General features: G+C 43.3%; 1 protein-coding gene across 3 annotated transcripts; it reads left to right on the plus strand.

Annotated features, from left to right (window-relative positions):
• Positions 1–111: 111 nt before the first annotated feature.
• LOC147365278 (uncharacterized) lies at positions 112–24,351 on the plus strand. 3 transcript variants are annotated; one of them, XR_015135340.1, is made up of 4 exons: positions 1,471–1,548; positions 16,151–16,271; positions 22,734–23,158; positions 23,273–24,351. XR_015135340.1 is itself a non-coding variant. In XM_086322831.1 (2 exons), exons 1-2 carry the CDS (start codon positions 1,153–1,155, stop codon positions 16,358–16,360), a joined length of 606 nt encoding a protein of 201 aa, XP_086178957.1. In that variant the 5' UTR covers positions 112–1,152; the 3' UTR covers positions 16,361–16,477. The 3 variants fall into 3 exon arrangements, 1 of the variants encoding a protein (XP_086178957.1); XR_015135342.1 differs by lacking the exons at positions 1,471–1,548; positions 16,151–16,271 and adding an exon at positions 13,340–13,491; XM_086322831.1 differs by lacking the exons at positions 22,734–23,158; positions 23,273–24,351 and having other exon boundaries at positions 112–1,548; positions 16,151–16,477.
• The last annotated feature ends 19 nt before the right edge of the window (positions 24,352–24,370 follow it).

Raw genomic sequence — 24,370 nt, forward strand, 5'->3', positions numbered from 1 at the left:
AGATTCAGCTTTGAATGTTTAGGCAAGAACAGTTGAGAGGCAGCATGGTGGTCTCCTGTTATAAAGCATAGATGGATGTCTAATCATCTCTTTCTCATTTATCTCCATCTCTGCCAACAATTGATGATTGTTGCCTACTTTTATCATTTCCTTAGTGCTTGCATGAGAATATTTTTTATAAAAAGACACTTCCTCTTGTTAACTAGTTAGCTATCCTGGCATACAGTTTACATAGACAAGGCAGGCCATTCTTCATTCTTTCTTTTTGTTTTTGTTTGTTGGTTTCAAAATAATGAATTGTTTCCCTAGCATCCTCCAAAAGTAAACATTTTGGGTTTCAGGGGAAGTTTATTGTATTACTACAAACTCATGGGTTTAAACATATTTCACATGTTTCTGTTCATTCTTATTAATGGAAATATTTTCAATCTATCACATTGTGAAAGATCAAAAATTCTGAAAACATACAGAGTTGGTGAGGCTGTGAAAAATGGTTCAACATCTGTGGACAGCAATTTGACAATATTTAACAAATCATAAAAGGCATATTTCCTTTGACACAATGATTTTACTTTCAGGAATTTATCCTACAAATGCACTCACAAGTATGCAAAGTGATGTATGTACCGAGTCTAAATAAACAAAAGCAGTTTTGTTTATTTTAGCAAAAACAAAGGTAAAGCGATACTTATGCAGAAAAATTAATAGCAACATTATTTACAACAGCGAAAAGTGGAAGCAACCCAAATGCTATTGCTGGATGAGTGGATAAATAAAATTTGGTATACACATACAGTGGAATATTATTTAGTCTTAACAAGGAAGCAAATTTCTGACACACACTGCAATATGGATGTGTTGGTTGCACGGCAATGTACATTCTTGAAGCTACTGAGCTGATTAAAATGATTAAGATGGTAAATTCTGTGTTGAGTATTTTGCCACAATTGAAGTTTTTAATTTAAAAATATAAAGTAAATTAAAATTTAAAATTATAAACATGGGTTTTACCTTTCACCTTTCTACTTTTAAATGCCAGTTTAAAAGTAGATGTAAATGCCATTCTATATTTAAAATGCCAGTTTTAAATACAAATATCATAGTATTCACACACGGAATTACACAATACAGAAATCACACAATTTGTGAGTTATGATTTGCTCCGGGGGTGTCTTGAACTGTCCAGAAGAGGCAAAAGCTAGAGAGACAGAGAAAGATTATAAAGAGGAAAGGAGCCCTCCCAATCCACCCCCAAGCTCAGAGCCGGAGTACGCGGCGCTCCAGGGGCCAGCGGACACTCTCTCCAGGACGGCCCCGCAGGGCGCATCCCTCCCGCAGGCAGGCAGCGAAGAAGGCCGGCGCCGGGCTGCTGGGTCCGGCTCCTGCCAGCTGCTGACCGCGACGCCGCGCCCTCGCCGGGCGAAGCCTAGCGATTTCAGGTCAGGTGTCTCTCCTTCCCCAGGGCCCGCCGCCCACACCGGGGCAGAAAAGCGACTCCCAACGGTATGGAGACCTTCGCATCGGTCCAGCTCTCGCCCCTGGACCCGGGTGAGTGGGTGACCCTGAGCAGCCAGGCAGGGGAAGGGATGGCCACAGTTAGAGCCCTGCCCCTTCTCACTGCGCGCCCAGAACCCAGCCGGGGTCGGAAGGGGGCAGCAGGGCCACAGACAAGGAGGCCGCGGAAGGCAGGATGGCGCAGGAACCAGGGCTTCTAGCCCCTGGCGCATGCTCCATTGTTCTAGGAGACTTCCTTCTGAAATGTAAAATTCTAAGATACAGTCAGAGGAGGGCATGGCAACCCAGTCCAGTGTTCTTGTCTAGAGGATCCCAAAGACCGAGAGCTGGCAGGCTACAGGGTCACAAAGGGTCAGAAACGACTGAAGTGACAGCAGTAAGGTACAATTAAGGTTATCAAGGCAGTGACAGCAGAGCATTAAGTGAAATGCAAGGCACTTCCCAACATGGGACGCCCCTATTCGAGTGCACTGGCCACACACCCATGAAGCCGGCCCTGGTACGTAGGGAGCACAAGTATTGTAACATTTGGAGCAGTGCTGTCCAATAGAAATAAAACGTGAGCCGCACATGCGAGCCGCATTATGTAATTTTAAATGTTCTAGTGTCCAATAAAAAAGGTAAAAAGAAACAGATGAGAGTAATTTTAATAATATATTTTATTTTCCCTAACATATCCAAAATAATACTGAGCAGGGCTCTGTGTGTCTCCTGGGCACAGCACTTTGTGTCCCCCATTTCTTTGATTTTAGGAAATAGCCTTCATTCAGCCTCCATGACCTCCCCTGAGTTCCAGTCAGATTCAAGCAGCTGTTATTTAGGGAAGAGAAGGGATGCAAGACGAGGAGAAACAGTCAAGAGCACCCTTTGGACAAGGGATACAATGTATCCCATCAAGGAATACATACAAACAATTGATATAAAACTTCTCACTGTCTTCCCCAAGTGAGGACACATGGTTTGAGGGCTTTAGCCCACTGTGTCCCTCTTTGCCTGGCAAAGCAATAGAGTTCTCCTTTTCTGCTTCACCCGAAACTGTCTGCAAGATTTGATTTGGCACAGGGTACAGAGAAGCTGAGCTTTTGGCATCAAAAAGTTTTATCATCTCAACAAGTAATCATTATTAAAATTACTGAGTTTTTTTTTCATATTAAGTCCTCAAAATTCAGTATATATTTTATACTTAGGGCACATCTTTTTAAAAGACCTCAATTGCCACATGTGGCTGGTGGCTGATAGAGTGCAAGGGGCAGGTCTAGAGCATGAAAAAGGAAGTGGGTGGCTGAAGACTTTGTGTAGTTGCCTCTGGGTGGCATAACACTGGCTGCTAAAACAAATACCTACCAACTTTTGTCAATCACTTCCTGTGACTGGTGGAATTTGACAGCAGAATTCCTGTGAGTGATTTTGATGAGTGTCATGAATATTGAGTCTCTATTTTAACACTGTTACTGATTTTAAAATATTCCTGTATATAACAGTGTCACCCAGACGTTCATTAAAACAGTGGTTCTAATGCTGCTACAAAACAACTCCTATTCAATAAATATTAGAAGGGGAAGTTAGATGTGTCAATTACCAGCTTGTCGTTTTTCTTTTGCGACCCCATGGACTGTAGCCCACCAGGCTCCTCTGTCCATGGGATTGCCCAGGCAAGAATAGTGGAGTGTTGCCATTTTCTTCTCCAGATTCTTCCTAACCCAGGGATTGAATTGCATCTCCTATATTAGCAAGCAGATTCCTTACCACTCAGCCACCAGGGAAGCCCCATTGCCAAGAGGGAAGCCAAATAACCAACCTTACGCTCTATTTGTTAATTCAGAAATGAACACCTTGAGAAATATTGGAAAGTTCTGAGAAATAAAAATTAACATTTAAGAAGGTACACTTTTAAGTTTGCAAAAATGGCTACACAGGCAAAAAGGAAGGAAAAACAAAACCTGGCCACATAGGTGCAAGCAAGCTCCAGGTCAAAGTAATGTGCACCTGAGCTGCTCTGGTTGTGCATGTGAACACTCAGAACAAAAAACCTTGTTTGACATTTTGCATGTGTTTCTATAGAGGAAATTGCATGCTGCGAAAACTGTGTCATTAAGTAGGGTTTTATTTTCACTAACCTTTTGCATTCAGGTAAAGAATTTCCCTGCAATGCAGGAGACCCAGGTTTGATCTCTGGGTCGGGAAGACCCCCTGGAGAAGGGAATGGCTAACCACTCCAGTATTCTTGCCTGGAGAATTCCCCAGACAAGAGGAACCTGGTGGGCTACAGTCCATGGGGTTGCAAAGAGTCAGGACACCACTGACAAACACTTTCACTTTCCCATTCAGAAGTTACAAAAGTTTACTGGCAGACTAGCCTGCCACATAGTGGTAAGAATAGGAAACTACAGGCCATGTTACAAATATTTAATACAAAGTATTGGGCCACCTCATGCAAAGAGTTGACTCATTAGAAAAGATTCTGATGCTGGGAGGGATTGGGGGCAGGAGGAGAAGGGGACGACAGAGGATGAGATGGCTGGATGGCATCACTGACTCGATGGACGTGAGTCTGAGTGAACTCCGGGAGTTGGTGATGGACAGGGAGGCCTGGCGTGCTGCGATTCATGGGGTCGCAAAGAGTCGGACACGACTGAGCGACTGATCTGATCTGATCTGATTTGCTATAATGATATATGGAAATAATAAGTGCAACAGAAAATAAACACGTGGAAACGCACCATCCAACTTAAGAACTAGAACATTACCTATCACGCATCCATCCATCTGTATGCCTTTTTCCTATCTTATCCTGCCTCACCAGAGATAATACTGGCTTGAATTTTATGTTGACCATTTTCTTGGTTTCTTAAAAAGGTTTTATCATTTCTGTATGCATCCCTAAATGGAATATTGTCTAATTTGCTCATTTGAGCTTTATAAAAGTGGCATCATGATTTTATGTAGTTTTCTGCAACTTGCCTTTTCCATACATTTACTTGACCATATTATGTGTATAGCTGGAGTTGATTCGCTGTGGGAAGAGACAGCTATTTATTTATCCATTTACCCATTCTCCTGTCAATGGACATTTCATAGCCTCCAATGTTTTGCCATCTTGACAATACAGCAGTGAATATTTTTATGCATATTTAAGAATTTCTTTGTAATATGTCTAGTTCAATTTTACAAAATACATATAACCAAAGTGTCTTTCAGAGTTGTACCAATTTACACTCCATTTGTTGTATATAAAAGGTTCCACTGATTTTCATCTTCACCAGTACTTGGTGTTACTAATTTCTTAATTATTGCCAATGGAGTTATCAGCTGTGCTGGATCTTTGTTGCTGTGCAGGCTTTCCTTTAGTTGCAACGAGTGAGGGCTACTCTCTAGTCACGGTTGGGCTTCTCTTGTTGTAGGGCACAGGATCTAGGACGCATGGCTTCGGTAGTTGTAGTTCCCGGGTTCTAGAGAACAGGCTCAGTCGTGTGGCCCACAGGCTTAGCTGCTGTGTGGCCTGTGGGATCGTCCCAGATCAGGGATCAAACACACGTCTTCTGCATTGGCAGGCGGACTCTTCACCCCTGAGCCATCAGGGAAGCCTGGAAAATCAGTTCTTATCATGGCGTTGACTTGTATTTTCATGGCTGTCAGTGAGGTCAAGCATATTTTAATTTAAGTGGGAGACTTATGTTTCCTTTTTCATAAAGTGCGTATTCACATCTTGCCCATTTTTAACTGGTTTGTCTTTTTCTTATTTTAAGCTTAAGATCTTAATCTGGAAAAATGTGTGTGTGTGTGTGTATCAGTTTCTATATTTAGCAACTTTGGTGAATTGTATTTAACAAGTTTGGTTTGGTAAACTCTCTGATCAGTTGTAGTAATTTATCCACAGATTCTTTGAGGGTTTTCTACATATACAATTATGTTAGCTGCAAATAATGACAGTGTTGTTTCCTTCTTTCTCCTGTCTGTCTTGCCCTTGCCTTGTGGATCAGAAGAGGCGATAGCAGACACTTCTGTTTCATTCTCCTCTTAAAGGAATGATGCTTTCAATGATTCACCATTATAAATGATGACTATTGTCTTCTTTTTTTTTTTTTTTGCTTTTTGGCCATACTATGTGGTATGTGGGATCTTAGTTCCCTGACCAGCAATCAAACCTGTGTCCCCTGCAGTGGTAGCTCAGAGTCCTAACCACTGGACTGTCAGGGAAGTCCCTCCTGTAGGCTTTTTTTTAAAAGATTACATTTTAATGTTAGGAAATTTTGTTTTATTTCTGCTTTTCTAAGAGTTTTTTTTTTTTTTTAACAAGAATGGACGTTAACTTTTACTGACTGCCTTTACTACATCTATTTAGATAATCATACAACTTCTCCTTTAACCAATTAATGTGATGAATTAAAGTTATAGGCTTTAATGTTAAATGATCCAAATATTCTTGGGATAAATCCAGCTTAGTTATGATGAATTGCCCTTAACATAAGCTGTTGGACTTGATTTGCTAGTAGTTTGTTTATAATATTTCCATCTATGTTCGTGAGGGATTCTGGTCTGAATTTTCTTTTTCATACAGTTCTTGATTGATTTTATCTCAGGGTTATATTAACCTCATATGAGTTGAGGTTAACTCAACTATTAACCTCATATGAGGTTAATAAAAGCATATGAGTGCTTTTATTTGATATTCTTTGTGTGAAATTAGAATCATTTGTTCTGTGAAAATCTGCTAGGAATTGCCCGAAAAATGGCAAGGCTTGTTTTTTTTGTTTGTTTATTATTTTTTTTAAGACATTGAAACTGATTTAATTTCCTTAATACTGTTGGAAACTCGAGCTTTCTGGTAACAGCTTTGATAAGTTGTATTTTTCTAGAAATGTTTCCCTTTTTAATAAGTTTTTTAATTCACTGATGTAATGTGCTTTATAGTATGCTCACTTATCTGTTTAATCTCTTCTGTATTTGCAGCTTTCTTCAGTTCTCTGTTCCTATTACTACTTGTTTATGCATGCTACTTACAACCCTCTTTTGAAATGAATCTTACCAGAAGTTTGCCTATTTTATCTGGCCATGGCTTGTTGATCATCTCTATTGTCTATTTGTTTCATTTCATAAATTTTTGCTCTTATCTTTATATCTACTCTTAAACTTTCTTTGTGTTTATTCTATTGGGTTTTTTTTTTTTCTCTTAGAGTGAAAGCTAGCTCATTAATTTTCAGCCTTTTTTAAAGTAAATATCTAAAGCAATAAATTTCCCTGTAATTACCATTTTTGCTACACCCACCAGTTTTGATATTTACAATTTTCATCATGTATCATATAGTTATTTCTATACAACTTTTAATTTCTATTGTATCTTACTTGACTCATAAATTATATAGAAATGTACTTTCTAATTTTTAAAACTTAGAGGACGCTGTCATTTATCTTTCTGTTAAAGACTTTTAATTTAATTGCATAAGCTCTATCCATGATCATAGGTCATAAAATGTGATTGATGTGAATCAAATTCTTTGAAATTTGTTGAGACTGGCTTTATGGCCTATATAGTCAATTTTTGGAAATGTTCCATGTGCACTGGAAAAGAATGTCTATTCGTTGATTGTTGGATGTAGAGTGATTTATAAATATCCACTAAATCAAGCTGGTTGAATGTGTTATTCCAATCTTTTTTGACCCATTAATAATTGAGAGCTCTGTATTGAAATCTCCCACTATGTTAGTGGATTAGTCAATTTCTATCCATAGTTCTGTACATTTTAGTAGGCACCCACAACTTTAGAACCATTATATTTTCCTGATGGATTAAACCTTTTGTCATTAAACTGATAAATACATTTTTGCTTTATAGTCTATTTTATCTAATATCAATATAACCACACCAGCTTTCTTTTAATTAGCTTTTGCTTTTGTTCATCATTTTCCGTTCATCCTTTCTCTGTCTTTTAATTTTAGGTGTGTCTAGATTTTTAAAAAATCTAGATCTGAGCTCTTTTAATTGTTTGTCCCTTTTATACTTGTGGTTACTCTTTTTTTTTTTTTTTTTCTTTTTAATTGGCTGCGCTGGCTCTTCGTTGCTGTGCGAGGGCTTTCTCTAGTTGTGGAGAGCAGGGGCTATTCTCTAGTTGCAGTGGGTGGGCTCCTCTGTGGCTTCTTTTGTTGCAGAGCACAGGCAGGCTCTAGAGCACGTGGGCTTCAGTAGTTTTGGCTTAAGGGCTCCAGAGCAGGGGCGGGGTGGGGGGGGGCAGTAGTTGTGGTGCGCAGGCTTAGTTGCTCTGGGGGCATGTGGAATCTTCTCTGAGCGGGGATGGAACACTGTGTCCCCTGCGTTAGCAGGCAGGTTCCCAACCGCTGGACCACCAGGGGAGGGCCATACTTTGTCATTACAGAAAATATTTCTACCATCTTAACATTTATTTTTCATTTGTTCTCCTTTTCTAAATTTCTCCATTTTTCCCTCCCTAAACTGACTTTGTTTTCTTACTGTTTTCTCCTCTACTGGTGTGGCGGTTATACTATCTCTGTTTTTAGTAATTACTCTTGAAATTTTACCAGGTACGTTTAACAAAGCCTAAAGTGATCAATACCTGAACCTTTCCAAGAAGAACTCCCAGCACTCTTCCTCCTCTTACCAGCCTTCCTCTCCTTCCCCACCTATAAATTATTATTGGCCAGTATCTGTGCCTGTCCTTTTCAACCCCACACATTACGTGTCATCACCATCTTTCATTAGCAGTGTTTTGCAGTTATTTTAACTGCTATTTCACTGTTTATTTAAATAAATAGTTTATTTTACTGTTTTCTGGGTTAGCAGTTATTTTCTCTGTGTACTTAGAAGTTATCTTTCTGCCTTTTAGATTCGCTGTTACTGTTACTGTCTGATTTGTTGTTTCTTTGTAGGCAGTTTTTCTTTTCCCTCTAGCTGCTTTTAACATTGTTGCCTCTAATGCTCTGTGGTTTCTCTACAATGTGTCCATGTGTGTGTCTTTTTTTAACCTGCTGGATGCATGTTCTTTTTCTCCTGTCCATGTGTTGGTGTCTTTTATCAGATCTGGAAATTCTTAGCCATTAGCTTTTCAAACATTGCTTCTTTATTCTCTCTATTCTCTCCTTCTGGGATTCTGGTTGGATATATTTTAGACCTTCTCATTCCATCTGTTCTTCCCTTAACCTCTCACTGATATTTCTCATCTCCTTGACTCTCTGCACTGCTGCTGCTGCTGCTAAGTCGCTTCAGTCGTGTCCGACTCTGTGCGACCCCATTGACGGCAGCCCACCAGGCTTCCCCGTCCCTGGGATTCTCTAGGCAAGAACACTGCACTGCATTCTGGTAATTTTCTCAGATCTATCTTCCAGTTCATTAATTCATTGTCCAGCTATGTATAATCTGTTATTTAGTCTGTCTATTGGTTTTTAATCTCAACAACTAATTTGTTAAGTTCTATTTGCTCTCTTTTCAGATGCGTCTCGTCATTTTCAATAGTCTCTTTGCCTTGCTCATTTAAAAAAATAACAGCTCTACTGAGATATAATTTGCAAATAGTAAGATTCACCCTTTGAAAGTGTACAATTCACATTCACAGAAGTTGTGAAATAATTACCATGAATTCTTGAAAAATTCTATCACCCTGAAAAGAAACTCTATACTCATTAGCAGTAACTGCCAGTTTCCTTCTACCCTCGTCTCCCAAAAATCACTAATCTATTTTCTTTCTCTTTGGATTTGCCTATTGGAGACAATTCATATGAATGGAATCATACTATATATATATATATATATATATACATATATATAAAAAACCTTCTATAACTGTTTTTTTCATCTAGCAAAATGTTTCAAATTTTCATCCATATTTTAGCAAATATCATTACTTTGTTCTTTCTTGTGGCTGAATGATATTCCATTATATGGGTCTACCATATTGTGTTTATTCATTTACCAGTTGATGGACATTTGGATTGTTACTACTTTGGGAGTATTATGAATGATGCTGCCATGAACATTTATGTACCTGTTTTTGTGTGAATATATATTTTCTTTTCTCTTGGTTATATACCTGTATATCTAAGTTATGTAGCAGCTCTATTTAACAGTGTGAGAAGTGCCAGAAGGTTTTCCCATGAGGAAAGCAATGGGTTGTCTATTTTTGGCTGTGCTGGGTCTTTGCTGCTCACGTGGGCTCTCTCTCGTCGCGGTGAGCAGGGGCTGCTCTCACCTGAGGTGCGCCAGCTTCTCACTGTTGTGGAGCACGGGCTCTAGAGCTCACAGGCTTCAGCAGTTGGTGGTACGTGGGCTCGGTTGCCCTGCAGCATGTGGAATCTTCCTGAACCAGGGATCAAACCCATGTCCCCTACATTGGCAGGTGGATTCTTAACCACCGGACCACCAAGGAAGTCCCCATCTTTTATTTCTTTAAACATTTCCCTTCTAGTTATTTATATCTTCTGTCTGAAAATTGCAATATCTAAAAACCAGAGATCTATTGATAAATGTGTTCTATTTTGTCTTCTATTCATGGTAGCATATTTCCTTCTATATTTGATGATATATTTCTGTGAAAATATAAAGTAGGGTTTTTCTTCTGTTCACTAGTATAGCCCCATCATCTGGAACAATGACTGATACATAACAGGTGCTCAACAAATCTGTTACATGAACAGATGAGTCTTAAGGACCTAAGCAGGAAAGTAAACCCCAGAGAAGAATGCATTTGCTTCTGCTCAGTGCCAAGATGCCTACAGACCCAGGGCTATGGTTAGCCTCTATTAGTCAGGCTCTTCTTGGGAAAACAGAAGCCAAATACTCTATGAATTCCAAGTGTATCCACCTTTGTCCAATCAGAAAATGGAAACCACACAGTGATTTAAACAGAGTATGTTTAATATCAAGAATTACTAAGCTAAGATAAAAGAGTAACTATAAGATATAAAAATAACTATAATGCAGAGACTCCCCTGGTGGTCTAGTGGCTAGGACTCCGCACTCCCAATGCACAGAGCCCAGGTTCCATCCCTGGTCAGGGAACTAAATCCCATAAACCGCAACTAAGAGTTGGCATGTCACAACTAAAGATCCTGTTGCTGGCCAAAATCTTGGCCTTTTCTGGCCACCAAAGTTGAACAAAAAAATACGGAGAGTTTGGAGGAAATAGAAAGGTGGCTTTAGTCCTCAGCGGGTGGAGAGGGGAACAGCGTAGGCTCAGGCCTCAAGAACTGACCCCTCCATGAGGAGTCTAGGGGCTTACATAAGGCAAGGGCTGGCTGTCAGGAATCAGTGACAAGGAACAAAGATGATAGCCTCTTGATTTCTTCCTCTTGCATTATTTCAAAGACAGTCACAGGCTGGTGTCAGTAACACAGTAATTGAGTCTGGCAGTTCCGTGTCTCTGTGGCCTTCTTTCTGATGTGTAACTACAAGGGGAAGGGTGTTGTAAGGGTAAATACCAGATAGGGAATGTATTTAGCATAGAGTCAAAGGAAAAATTCTTAAAGAGTTGGGAATACCAGAACACCTTACCTGCCTCCTGAGAAACCTGTGTGCAGGTCAAGAAGCAATGGTTAGAATCGACCATGGAACAACAGACTGGTTCAAAATTGGAAAAGGAGTATGTCAAGGCTGTATTGTCACCCTGCTTATTTAACTTATGTGAAGAGTACATCATGCAAACTGTTGGGCTGGATAAAGCACAAGCTGGAACCAAGATTGCTGGGAAAAATATCAGCAACCTCAGATATGCAGATGGTACCACCCTTATGGCAGAAAGCAAAGAGGAACTAAAGAGCCTCTTGATGAATGTGAGAGTGAAAAAGCTTGTTAAAACTCAACATTCAAAAAACTAAGATCATGGTATCTGGTTCCATCACTTCGTGGCAGATAGATGGGAAAACAGTGACAGATTTTATTTTCTTGGGCTCTAAAACCACTGTCGACGGTGACTGCAGTCGTGAAATTAAAAGATGCTTACTTGTTGGAAGAAAAGCTATGACAAACACAGACACTATATTAAAAAGCAGAGACATTGCTTTTCTGACAAAGGTCCATATAGTCAACGCTATGGTTTTTCCAGTAGTCATGTATGGATGTGAGAGTTGGACTGTAAAGAAGTCTGAGTGTCAAAGAACTGATGCTTTCAAACTGTAGTGTTGGAGAAGACTCTTGAGATATCAAACCAGTCAATCCTAAAGGAAATCAACCCTGAATCTTGATTGGAAGGACTGATGCTAAAGCTGAAGCTCCAATATTCTGACTATCTGATGTGAAGAACTGACTCATTTGAAAAGACCCTGATGCTGGGAAAGATTGAAGGCAGGAGGAAAAGAGGACGACAGAGGACGAGATGGTTGGATGGCATCACTCACTCAATGGACATGAGTTTGAACAAACTCCAGGAGATGGTGAAGGACAGAGAAGCCTGACGTGCTGCAATCCATGGGGTCTCAAAGTCAGACATGACTGAGCGACTGAACAGCAACAGAGGAAAAAATGTGAATTGTAGCTCCTGCAGAGTTAGAGGGCAGAAAAGCAAACTTAGTTACAGACATTCAGAGTTAGGAGCAGTTAAGTGAAAAAAAAAACTGGGAATGTTCAGGCCTGCTCGCTGTTCTCTTTATCTTCTTTGCTCTCAGGAAAGGGAAAGAGAAAAACTCATTCCTCTGTTTTCCTTTTTGCTGCAACAATCCCACATGCCATTAACGAAAATAAAATATCCTGCATGCCATAACTAAGACCTGGCACAGCCAAATAAATATATAAAATATTAAAAATATATAAGCAAAATAAAATAGGACCATTATTTAAAAAAAAAAAAAAGGAATATAGTGCTGAGAGAAAGTACCTAAGGAAGGACAAACTATGAAGGGGAGCTACCTTCCCAAAGCTGGGGTTCAGACCGCACTGGAGAAGATGTGGTTGCAGACCACTGTATGGCAGAGAAGTCTGAAAGGTAGCCTGGGCCAGAGCCTGTCCTCAATGTCTGGAAAGCCAAGAAGCAACCCAGTGAAGCACAGGTGAGCAGTGCCCAGGGCGCAGGTGGTCAGGCATGCAGGTGTGCAGAGGGAATTTAGCTCCACTGTAGGAGGGAGGCCTGCAATCCACTGTCTGAGCGCAGTGGGAGGTGATCACCAGACCAAGCAGGAGCTGGGAGGTCACTGAGAGACTGTGTGTTCTGGGTGTGTGTGTGGGCAGCGCACCACCCGAATCGCTCCCATCCATACTACCCTCCAACGTACAGCACCAGTACCAGCAGGGGAACCTTTTCCTCCTCCAGTGTCTTTCCAGTGCCATCTACTGAAAACCTTAACATCAGGCTCGTCCATGATCACAGAACAGGTATTGAAAAGTGAATTTGGAACAAGAGAGAATAAAGTGATAGTTGGCATGCCAAGCATCTCAGTTTTGGATACAGGAAATCAGAGGTTTATATAAGCCTTGGAAGCCTTGGAAATCAGAGGTTTATATAACCCTTGGAAGCCTTGGGGAAGCAAAGGTAAGGGAACCTTCAACTGCAACTTCAGTCTGTAGCACCCACGACTGTGGCTTGCCTGAAGGCCACTCTAATCTCAAGAACCTCTGGGAAAGAACCACCCTAATCTCAAGAGCCTCTGGGAAGCGACCCCCACCCCCACCCCCACCCCCTCAGGCTGCAGCATGTTGCAGGTGAGCCTCAAGAAGCACATCCTGAAGCTACCATGAACTCTTGTCCGCTTACGAGTCTGCAAATCCCTTGGAGAACTGTGCCCTCTCCCTCGCACATGACTTCGGAATCTCTACCAACGGCCTCTTCCGCGCAGCCTCTATTGGATCCCTACAGGGCAGAGGATTCTGGGAAGCAGAGGGTTCTGGGAAATGTAGTTTCCGCTTCTCCTCAGTGAGGCAGAGGAAATCTCCGAGGTGGAAAGTGGAAGTGAAGTCGCTCAGTCGTGTCCGACTCCTTTCGACCCCATGGGCCTACCACGCTCCTCCGTCCATGGGATTTTCCAGGCAAGCGTACTGAAGTGGGTTGCCATTTCCTTCGCCAGAGGATCTTCCCGACCCAGGGATCGAACGCGGGTCTCCCGCATTGTAGGCAGACGATTTACCGGGTGTCTGAGCCACCCGGGAAATCCATAGAGGTGGAGGCAGTAACAAAAGACGATCCCTTAAACTGAGCTAAGGTGGAATCCTGAGGCAGATCCCTTATGTTGCCACTGGCCCAAGGGCAAGCTTCCCAGAAGCAGCTAAAATGGGCATTTGCCCTTAGGGCTGCCCAATCTTTGCTTTCTAATCAGTGCTCCTTCCTCCAGTCTCAGGTCCATGATTTTTGTTTGTTTAATTTTAGTGGTGAGGAAACGATGATTTCCTTCACTATCTGCATACCCAGCAATGCATTAAAAAAATTTTTTTCCCCACGATCCAGTTGTTTTATAGGGAGGGCGCCCTTCTAGGAATCAAGCCCATCACACCACCAAGAGGATCCAGGCTACTTTTTATTTTTAAATATTTATTTATTTGACTGCCTCAGGTTTTTGTTGCAGCAAGCAGGATCTTTCATTGTGGCACGTGGGCTCTCTACTTGTGGCATGTGGGTGTTAAGTCATTTCGGTCATGTTCGATTCTTTGCAACCCCACGGACTGTAGCCTGCCAAGCTCCTCTGTTCATGGGATTTTCCTGGCAAGAATACAGGAGTGGGTTGCCATGCCCTTCTCCAGAGGATCTTCCCGACCCAGGGGTCGAACCCACATCCCCTGTATTGGAAAGTGGTTTCTTAACCACTGAACCACCAGGGAAGTTCCCAGGCTGCTTTTTAAAAGAATGATTCCAACTCAGCAAGGTCCTAAAGTCAGTGGAATAATTTTAATGCCACTGCTTAGAATAGAAAAAACACTAAGAAATAAGTGATTCAAATTTGTGGCTCTATCACAGAGGCTTGTGAGGATCTGATGAAAGCTAGAGGCTCTGCAATGTATATGTATCCTCAAAACATGTTGCATAAATTTCAGGTGGTGCAAAGTCCCCTGATGCCCATCTGTGGACCCTGTCCATGGAGAGTAAGAACTTGACAAAAGAGAAATAAGATCCATACAAAATGTTAGTCCAGCTCTTATAAAGAGAGCAAAGCAGTTGGCATTTTTCTCCCAGTGCTGTTCTAAACATTAATAAAAGCATTTCTAACTATATGTTCACTGCTCACCATTTCTAGCATATTAGTTTTAAATCATATTAAAGACATAAAGTTTTTCTTGTTACACAAGAAAATTTGCAGTGGAAGAGGGCTCCTTGTGTAATTAAGGTCTACAATGGCTCTGTGCCTGTTTCATAAGGACTGAACAGGGTTTTACTAACAAGTTATTATAAAGATTTGTTTGTAATAACCTTACTTATTTTCATTTTACATTTTCATCATTTAATTTATGTCAGAGCCTTAATCAGGAACAAATCCCAACTCAAACTACGTTTTATGGGGAAAAGATACTTTTATGCAGTGGTCAATTTTTTTTAGGAATGCCCTGGGGAAAAAATTGGATTGTCTTGTTTCGTGCATTTTAGCCTCGTCTCCCTACCCCGACCCCAAACCCAACTACCTTACGGGTTACCCAGGGAAGGGATGGCAAAGCAGGAAGACCTGGAATTCATCCTGGCTTCTGCTGGGTAACCTCGCATCACATCTTCAAGTTTCTGTTGGATCATCTGTCAAAAAGTAATGGCAGTACCCAGAGTGGGTGGGCAAGAACTGTAAGGTTGCGAGAAATATCGGTTCCATGTGCACTATTCCGATACAGTTCAGCAAATGCTTATTGACTGATTGGGTAACTGAGAATTGGCTCTGGTTAGACATCCAGCTAGGAAAAGGGATCCCGCTTTGTCTGCTGGGTCTATTCAGCCTTATGACTTGCCCATTGTTTGATGGAGGATACTGTAGCTAAACTAATGAATAGTTAATTTAAAGTCAGGCAGCTAGGGCTTTTTGCTTTGGGTGGAAACTTAATTCCCAGACAATATATACATTATGTATAGGCGGCCTGTACCTACCTCAGCATGTGGCACTCAGGCCAGAGCCCCGCACAGGAAGATGATGGAAAGGCAGGGGAAGATGAGACATAGGCTGGGGGTGAATGGCCCAGTTTAGAACTTCGCTCTCACATCGCAGGGGTGAGCAAACTCCAGGCCACGGGAGCGAAACGTACAACTTGATTTGTCATCAGGATGATACTGTCATGGTTGCCTCTGCTGTTGTCCAGAAGGTAGTCTTTTTTGAGTCCTACTGCTAGGCACAGTGGGTTTCCCAGGTGGCCAGGTGGCGTAGTGGTGAAGAATCTGCCTGTCAGTGTGGGGGCACAAGAGACATGGGTTTGATCTCTGGGTCGGGAAGATCCCCTGGAGTAGCAAATGGCAATCCTTTCTAGTATTCTTGCCTGGAGAATTCCATGGACAGAGCCTGCAGGGTTACAGTCCATGGATTCAAAAAGAGTAGAACATGACTTAGCGACTGAGGATGCATACATGCTAAGCTAAGCATCTGAAGTTTTTTAAGATTAAAGATCATTTGAAATGGTATTTCTGTTTCCAGTTTGCAGTTTTTCTTTTTAAGATTTTTGTTTTTAACGTGGAATATTTTCAAAGTCTTTACTGAATTTGCTACAGTATTGCTTCTGTTTTATGTCTCGGTTTCCTAGCTGCGAGGCATGTGGGATCCTAGCTCCCTGACCAGGGATGGAACCCACACCCCCTGCACTGGAAGGCTAAGCCAATGCTGGACTGCCAGGGAAGACTCTGCTGTTTCTTATAAAGCTAAAGGTACAATTACCATTGGAGCCAGCAATCCCATTCCTAGGTGTTTACCTAAGAGAAATAAGATATCGGTCCACACAAAGACTTGTATGTGAATGTTCTTAGCAGCTTTATCACAGTAGCCCCAAAGTGGAAACAACTCAAATGCCCCTCAAATGGATTAACAAACCATGGTACATCCAGACAATAGCATTCTACTTTGTAATAAAAAGAACTGAACTCTTGAAATGTACCAAAATACTGAATCTCAAAAGCATCATACTAAGTGGAAAAATCCGGATAGAAAAAGCTAGTTGGTTCCATCTGTATGAAATTTAAGAAAATACAAAACTGTGGTGACATAAAGACAATCACTGCTTGTCAGGGTTGGTGATGGTAGAAGGGAGGCACCAGGGCCTAGCCCATACCAGTTGTACAATAGATGCTGTCAGCAGTTGATAAGAGTGAAAGAAAGGACCTGAGTTCCTTTCTGGCATTGAACCCATGGACTCCCAAAGCAGGAAGCACCACATGAATTCTGGTTTTAGAAGCTCACGTCAGCCTTTTCCACCATAGGCTCAGGAGCATGTCCTTAGAAATTCTTTTGAAGGAAGACCTTTGAGCCCACTGACCTGTTTTATAAAATAAGTCTAAGATGAAACTTAAGTAAACTTTACTAATGTTCACATAAGAGCCAGGATGTGGACAGTGGCAGGCCCTGGTACCCTCTCAGTGGGGGTACCCACTCTGAACTTCGCCCAGCTTTCAGTGGCAGATGCGGGGTCAGGGGGTGTGCGGCAGTGGGGAGGCTGAGAATAATTCAGCTCTGGGCTCCAACGGGGAGGCAGACTTCCAGACAAGGTTTGAGTTTACAACAAATGTAGAGAAGAACGCTCCCTTTCATTAAGGCGTGGAGGAGCACAGACTCTCTTATTTTAGGGCTTTTGTTGAAACCCAAGGTAATGAACCACCCGCTTCTTCCCTGGCCTGCCTGGCCAGAGAGGGAGCAGCTGTGATTCTAGAGCATCTGCCCTCACTGATGGCCCAGGGGAGGCACCTGCCTCAAGCTGGTCCAACCAGAACCTGCACAAGAGCTCAGCATTGGGCCCAGAAGAGTCCAGGCTGACTCTGCTTGCCTCCTGGATGGAAGCGAGGTGAACTTGGAAGTTGCTGGCTGAGGCCATTTGATGCTGATGCTCCCTAGGACACAGGGAGAGCCAGTTTCAGAGAGAGAGAAAGGGATGGAACAGAAGCAGAGTTGGAGGGAGGTGGCTTCCGGGATTCTCTGAGTCCAGGTCCTGGTCTCGTCTGTTCCCCAAGGCCCAGATGCACCCTGGTACCTAGATTCCTTAAGATGCCCATGCCCCTATAATATAGAATCGCTTTTCGCCTTTGACCTGGCCCCAGGTGTTTCTAGCGGTCACAGCCACACGAATCTTATGAGATGGCCCTAGCATCTGTCACATGCGCGCAGTCTCGTCCCCATGGACTGTAGCCCACCCAGCTCTTCAGTCAGTGGGATTCTCCAGGCAAAAATACTGGAATGGGTAGCCATTTCCACCCCAGGGGATCTTCCCAACCCAGGAATTGAACCTGCGGATTCTTTACCACCGAACCGCCTGGGAAGCCCATAGAGTTAGTCATACAGAGTGAAGTCAGTCAGAAAGAGAAAAACAGATATTGTATTATTAACACATATATGTGGAATCTAGAAAAATGGTACAGGTGAAACTATTTGCAGGGATAGAGATGCAGACGTAGGGAGGACATGTGGACACAGTGAGGGAAGGAGAGAGTGGGACGAAGTGGGAGATTAGGATGGACATATATACATTCCCACGTGTAAAATAGGTAACTCATGGGAATCTGCTATAAAGCACAGGAAGCCCAGCTCAGTGACTTGTGATGATCTAGAGTGGTCCGAAGAGGGGATGGGAGAGAGGTCAAAGAGGCGAGGGGTATATATGTACATATAGCTGATTCACTTCACTGTACAGCAGAAACTAACACAAAATTATAAAGCAATTATATTAAAAAATTTTTAATGAAAATAATTGGAGGTAACAACCTCCTTCTGTCTCTTCCCCCAGTGTGGTCACCCTTCAAGCTTCCTTGAGGATGACTTCTGCCTGGGGGAGTGTGTCCAACAGGTGACACCAGCTGGTAGAGAAAGCCAGTCTCCATCTCCTGAGGTCCCTGTTCCCCAGGGGTCTGTCCTTGTGCCGTAACCCCTGTTTCCCACAGCAGATGTCCCTGCATCAGGCCTTTCCCGACTGCCTTTCCCCCAGCATCACTGCGCCTTCCCTGCCCCATTTCCTCTCTGTCTGCCCTCCTGTGTTCCAGCTTCTGAGTTTGGAACTCCATGTCTTGTGCCTCCCAGATGGTGGCTACAGTCTAACAGGGGACTTCAAAGCCTTCCTGAGAGATGATGAATATTAGCTGAACCTGTTGTAATCATTTCATAATATGCTTAAATCAAGCCATCATGCTGTGTGCCTGAACGTGCACAGTGATGTATGTCAGTTATTTCTCAATAAAACCGAGTGGGGGAAGCCTTCGGGGGAGGCAGAGTAGTGTAGGAAGATGTTTTGGGAAAAGAAATATTTTCAGAAGTCCTTATGTAATCTTGATAGAAAGATGAGGATCCGTTTCACTAGATTTGGAGTGAGAAGCCTAGAGTCTAGTCCCGTCTTTGCTTCTAACTCTCTGTGCAACTTCAGGCTTCGTGTCCTCAGTAGCAGGATGGCAGAAATGAATGAGATCAAAGGCTTTGGGGAGCCTTGTGAGGGAGCCTCGATCATTGCCTTGGAGCTGGCAGGGGGAAAAAAAACAGATGACACCTGGGGCCCTGTTTCTCTTCACTGAGAGTGGCCTCCCTTCTGTTTTATACACTGAACATCCTTCTCAAGTGTTATCTTATCTCCGGTTTCCAAACAAGCAGATCTTGAGGCAGAAGTGTATGTGCCAACACTTTATGGGGGAATGCGATGCCAAAGAAGCAGACCTGAGGGAAAAGCCGGGTGAGAAAGAGACGTGGGAGAGGGCGAAGGGCTTGGCTGGCCCCCACACATCTCCCCTGATGCTCAATCTTGTGGGACCTTCTTCAAAGAAACTGTGTGAGGCTTAGGATAGTCCACTCAGAAAGAGGAAGAGAAAGAAATTCACCAGCCAACCCTGCCCCTTACTGGGCAAAGGTTCACCCCATGGAGTGTCTGACACTCCTGTACCCTGAGGCCAGAAGTTTGGGGGTGCGGTGGGGGTTGCCATTGGCTTGTGCTAGAGTGAAACAAATGGCAAGACCGGGAAGACAGGTGTGGCTGAGAGGGTCTTAGGTGAGGCATTAACAAGGAGCTCATGGGACTTCCCTAGTGGACTGGTGATTAAGACTTTGTGCTCTCAGGGCAGGGGGCACAGGTCCTATCACTGGTTGGGGGAACTGAGATCCCATATGCTGCACAGCACAGCCCCAAGATAAAAATAAATAAAAATTAGAAGGAGCTCATACAGCTCTTGTTGGAAAAGAGTGAAAACATCTGCTAAAATAAAAGTTGAAACCACAGGACCATTCCAAAGGACCTCCCCAGCTGCAAAATTCCTTAATGCTGTTCACTGAAATTGCAGCTGAGACCATTTGCCCCTCGGTGGGCAGGAACCATAGCTCCAGAGAGTTGCAAGCAAGATCCTTGGAAATGTGTGCCCCTCAGTGCCCAAGAACTGGAGCCATATTTGCTCTATCCCCCGCCCCAGCCCTGCTCCCCTAGTTTCCATGCAATTTGAGAGCTAACGCAGATGGTGTTTTCAAAGAGTCCTGATGGGACAGGAAAGGGGGAGGGGGCTGATAATCCCACCAGACTAGGGAGTGTTCATTATGTTCATTCAGAAAGTCCTGGCCTCTCTGCCAGCTTGGACTCCCCTCCACTTAGGGGCAGCTGTCGGCCCCAGCCAGGAGGCAGATTTGTTGGTATTTAAGGGATTGGAGGATTAAGTGATCCAGAGAGGCCCCCACTGCACAACCTCATCCTCTGATGACTGGCCGCCCACCTCTGGGTATTATTAAATGATAATTACATCACAGGGCACTGTATGTCCCTTCCTTCGGAGCCCAGCAGGCTCACAAAGGCAGCAGAGAATAAGATTGGGGTCAGAGTGGGAAGCCTCAATCCTTCTTCTCTCGTGTAGGCATAGAACAATCTGTAGATGGAAGATCAAACTCAAAATTAAATCTGGGATCCAGTCTGAGTGTTGTTCTTGGCTGACCTCAGCTATACTGGCTTTCCCTGGTGCAAAGCAAGGACATCCTCTGCTTGTTGATGACATGGTGAGGAGGAAATGAGAGAAAGGGAGCTATAAAGCAAGTGTGCCCTTTAGTGAGGCTGGGGTGGGTGTTGGGGTGTGGCCTACGGGCTGCTGGAGCCCAGGATGGAGTTGAAGTTGATGGGAAGTGGCCCAGATGCACGTGCCAGCCATTGCCAAGATGGGATATTTGGGCTCTGATCAAAAGGATAAGGAATAAACCCAACAAAAGTCTCTCAAGAGAAGAGACAGAAAAGAAAATAGGACAGAAGAAGATCCATCATGGAGGCACACCTCAGGTCCAAAGACAGACTGTTGTACATAACAGACCCACCAGTGCCAGGCTCTATGTCAAGGCTTCATGTGCATTATTTCATTGAATCATCCATGCCGTGGATGCAACAGGCTCGTTACAGATGAGCAAACTGAGACTGAGAGAAGTTGAGCAGTGTACCCAAGGGTCATAGCTAGTTAGCGACGATACCAGGATTGAAATCCAGGCAGTCTGCCTTGTAAATTATTCTCCGACTTTTTTTTTAATTGAAGTATATAATGATATACAATGTTGTGTTAGTTTCTGATGTACAGCAAAGTGATTCAGTTACGTATATGTGTGTGTGTGTGTGTGTGTGTGTGTGTGTGTATCTGCAAGCGTGTTCAGTCGTGTCCACCTCTTTGCCACCATGTTAAACTGTAGGCCTGCCAGGCTCCTTTGTCCATGGAATTTTCCAGGCAAGAATACTGGAGTGGGTTGCTATCTCCTTTTCCAGGGGATCTTCCCGACCCAGGGATTGAACCCGTGTCTCTTGTGCCTCATGCATTGCAGGTGGACTCTTTATTGCTAAGCCACTGGGAATTTCTCATGTGTGTGCGTGTGTATACATATACATATATTCTTTTTCGTATTCTTTTCCATTATGATTTATTACAAGATGGTTATTCTTTTATATTCTGTATTCTTTTCTATTTTCTACTATGGTTAATATGTTCCCTGTGCTGTACAGTAGGCCCTTGTCTCTTCTCAGGCTTTGCCCTCTGCTCTCTTTTCTCACAGGGAAACTGTCTCCCCAAGCAGCCTCTAAGGCTCTGTCATCTGTATTCCTGTGACTCACAAGTCTGTCTGCCCAGCTCCCAGGTCTGACCTAAGTTTCAGATCCATGGGTCCATCAGCCTTCCTAACCCACCTCAAGTTTAACGTGTCCAAGGATCAATTCTCATTTAGCCTAAACCTGCTCTAACCCCCTTCCCAAGGGGCACCTCCACCATCCACCCCGCTGCAGAACCTGGCCACTGCCTGAGCTCTTCTCCCCTCAGCCCTGACATCCAGGTCACAGCCGTGGTCCCTCCCACACAACTCTGTGTGTGTGTCTGCACCCGGTATTAGTTGCAGGATCTTCAGTCTTCACTGTAGCATGCTGGGTCTTGAGTTGCAGCATGGGGATCTAGTTCCCTGACCAGGGCTTGAACCCCAGCCCCCTGCATTGAGGGCACAGAGTCTTAGCTGCTGGACAAGCAGGGAAGTTCCCTCCCACACAATTCTTGACATTATCAATTTTCTCCTTCCACTATGTAACCAGTCCAGGATCCTCACTAGAACAACTGTGCCCCACATGCTCCGCCTCCTGGTCTCTAGTCCTGCCTCCCTGCATCCATCTGCCCTGCATGCTGGGAGGTCTAAAACACAAATATGATGGTGCTCCCCTGCCTCATAGCTTTGAACTGCTGCCCCTTGTTCCCAGGATAAAGGCTCTCCTTAATTCTGTTGCCTTTCCCAGGTCAGCTCCTCTTGCTCTTCCTCCCTGCCTTCTGCTGTTTTCACTAAACTACTTTCTGTTAGTCCAAACATTAGGGTCTCTCTGAATGCCAGGCCTCCTGGTGGGCTCTTCCCTCTGCCTGGAACACGCTTCCCTTATGTGTTTGGTAGACTTCTGCTCGGACTTCATTGTTCGTTCAGAAGTTCCAAGTCACAACTAGGATGTCCACCTGAAACCAGGTCCCTCTAAACCGAGTTCGTGATTAATATCTCTGTCCAAAATTAATTCCATTTCTCATCATCTCTGATCTCTGTCCTGTGCTAACTGAACACTAGTAAGCCAAAGTCAGATGATTGAAATTGCTGTTGATAACATTGTTAATGTACTAAAGTTGCTATTAGAGATATCATCATTAACATACAAACTCATGTTGTTTCTCCAGGGCAAGTTGAACTAACAGACGTCCCCCCACCCCCCCCCCCCCACCAACTATGGGACCATCTGGTTGAAGAATCATAATCGGAGATACTTTGGCTCCTGAAACAACAATTAACGAATGTCGCAAGACAATGATTAATCCCAGCCTCTTCATTCTTCCTCTTTAAAAACCCTAACTCAGAGACTAAGGTGAAGAAGATCTGAGGCTTGTCTCCCACTCCCTTGCTTAGAACCTGCAATAAACTGCAATAAACTTAGAACCTGCTTAGAACCTGCTGTATTTTCCTTCACCAAGTGAACAACAAAAAAAATTCTTGCCCACCATCAAGCCATCAGCCACTGCAGCTGCCCTCCATGTGCACCCTGAGGGGCATTCAGGATGGAGAGAAACAAGATACTGGCCCTAGATAATTAAGATGCATATCAAAGGTCAGTGAGCCCAGACTCTTGCCTCTTCCCACACACTAAAATCATTAACTTGAGATATTTGTTTTTTGTGACTAGCAGTTATCTTCTGATGTTTGACTACATTTTTTTTTGCAGCAAAAACTCCTATGTATCCTGGCTCCTAATGGCAGAAAGTGAAGAGAAACTAAAGAGCCTCTTGATGAGGGTGAAAGAGGAGAGTGAAAAAGCTGGCTTTAAAACTCAACATTTAGAAAACTAAGATCATGGCATCTGGTCCCATCATTTCATGACAAACAGATGGGGAAAGAATGGAAACCGTGGCAGATTTTATTTTCTTGGGCTCCCAAATCACTGCAGCAGTGATGCTTGCCCCTTGGGAAAAGCTATGACAAATCTAGACAGCATTCTAAAAAGCAGAGACATAACTTGGCTGACAAAACTCTGTATAGTCAAAACTATGGTTTTTCTAGAAGTCATGTATGGATGTGAGAGTTGTGATGTAGGCGATAGATAGGCTTCAGGTTAGATATTTACAGCTGGCCTCCTGTTTGCATTTCATGGGGCACCAAGAAGTAGGCTTCAGGCTGGGTACTTAGAACTGTTAGCATTTTCTGAGACTAGAGATGGGTGGGCTCCAGTTAAGACATTTTCAATCAGACTTCTGATTGCCCTCTGAAACGCAGGTAACAGCATAAACAGGGTAAATAAGCCAGTGTTTCTCTCTTGTAAGCACCTGAAGGTAATAGTCATGGCAAGGACAAAGAGGAGCAAAAAACCCTGTTTCAGTAAAGGATTAAGGGATCTCCCTGCCCCCTCTTTTGGGACAAGGGAGACACTACAGATGTGCAGAAAGGTTCTTTGTGGGCCAAAAGGCAGAGGATGACACCAGGCCATAATGAGTCTTGCTCCTCTCAGAAGCCATCACTTCAAGATCCATCTTGGCTGAGGGGTGCCTGTGCGCCCAGGGGAGGGTCCCAAGTAGGTCAGGTGAGGAAAAAGAAACCACATAATTGGCCTGAATGGAAACAAAGACCCAGAACTGAGCTATATAACCTCTTTACTGCATTCCTCCTCACTAGGGAGGACACCCACAGCCTTTCTCTCTGGGTGTGCGTCTCTGCCTGTCTTCAAACTAAACAAACCATTTCTCTGTGTGCTCTCCCACTTGCTGTTATGCTATATCTCTAATAATAAACTTTGTATCTGCATTTACAGTTCTTGCCTCTGTGATAA

The sequence above is a fragment of the Bos grunniens genome, chromosome 10, assembly GCF_055505025.1.
Source record: "Bos grunniens cultivar Pamir isolate PY7600 chromosome 10, Bosgru_T2T1.0, whole genome shotgun sequence".
Lineage (NCBI taxonomy): Eukaryota > Metazoa > Chordata > Mammalia > Artiodactyla > Bovidae > Bos > Bos grunniens.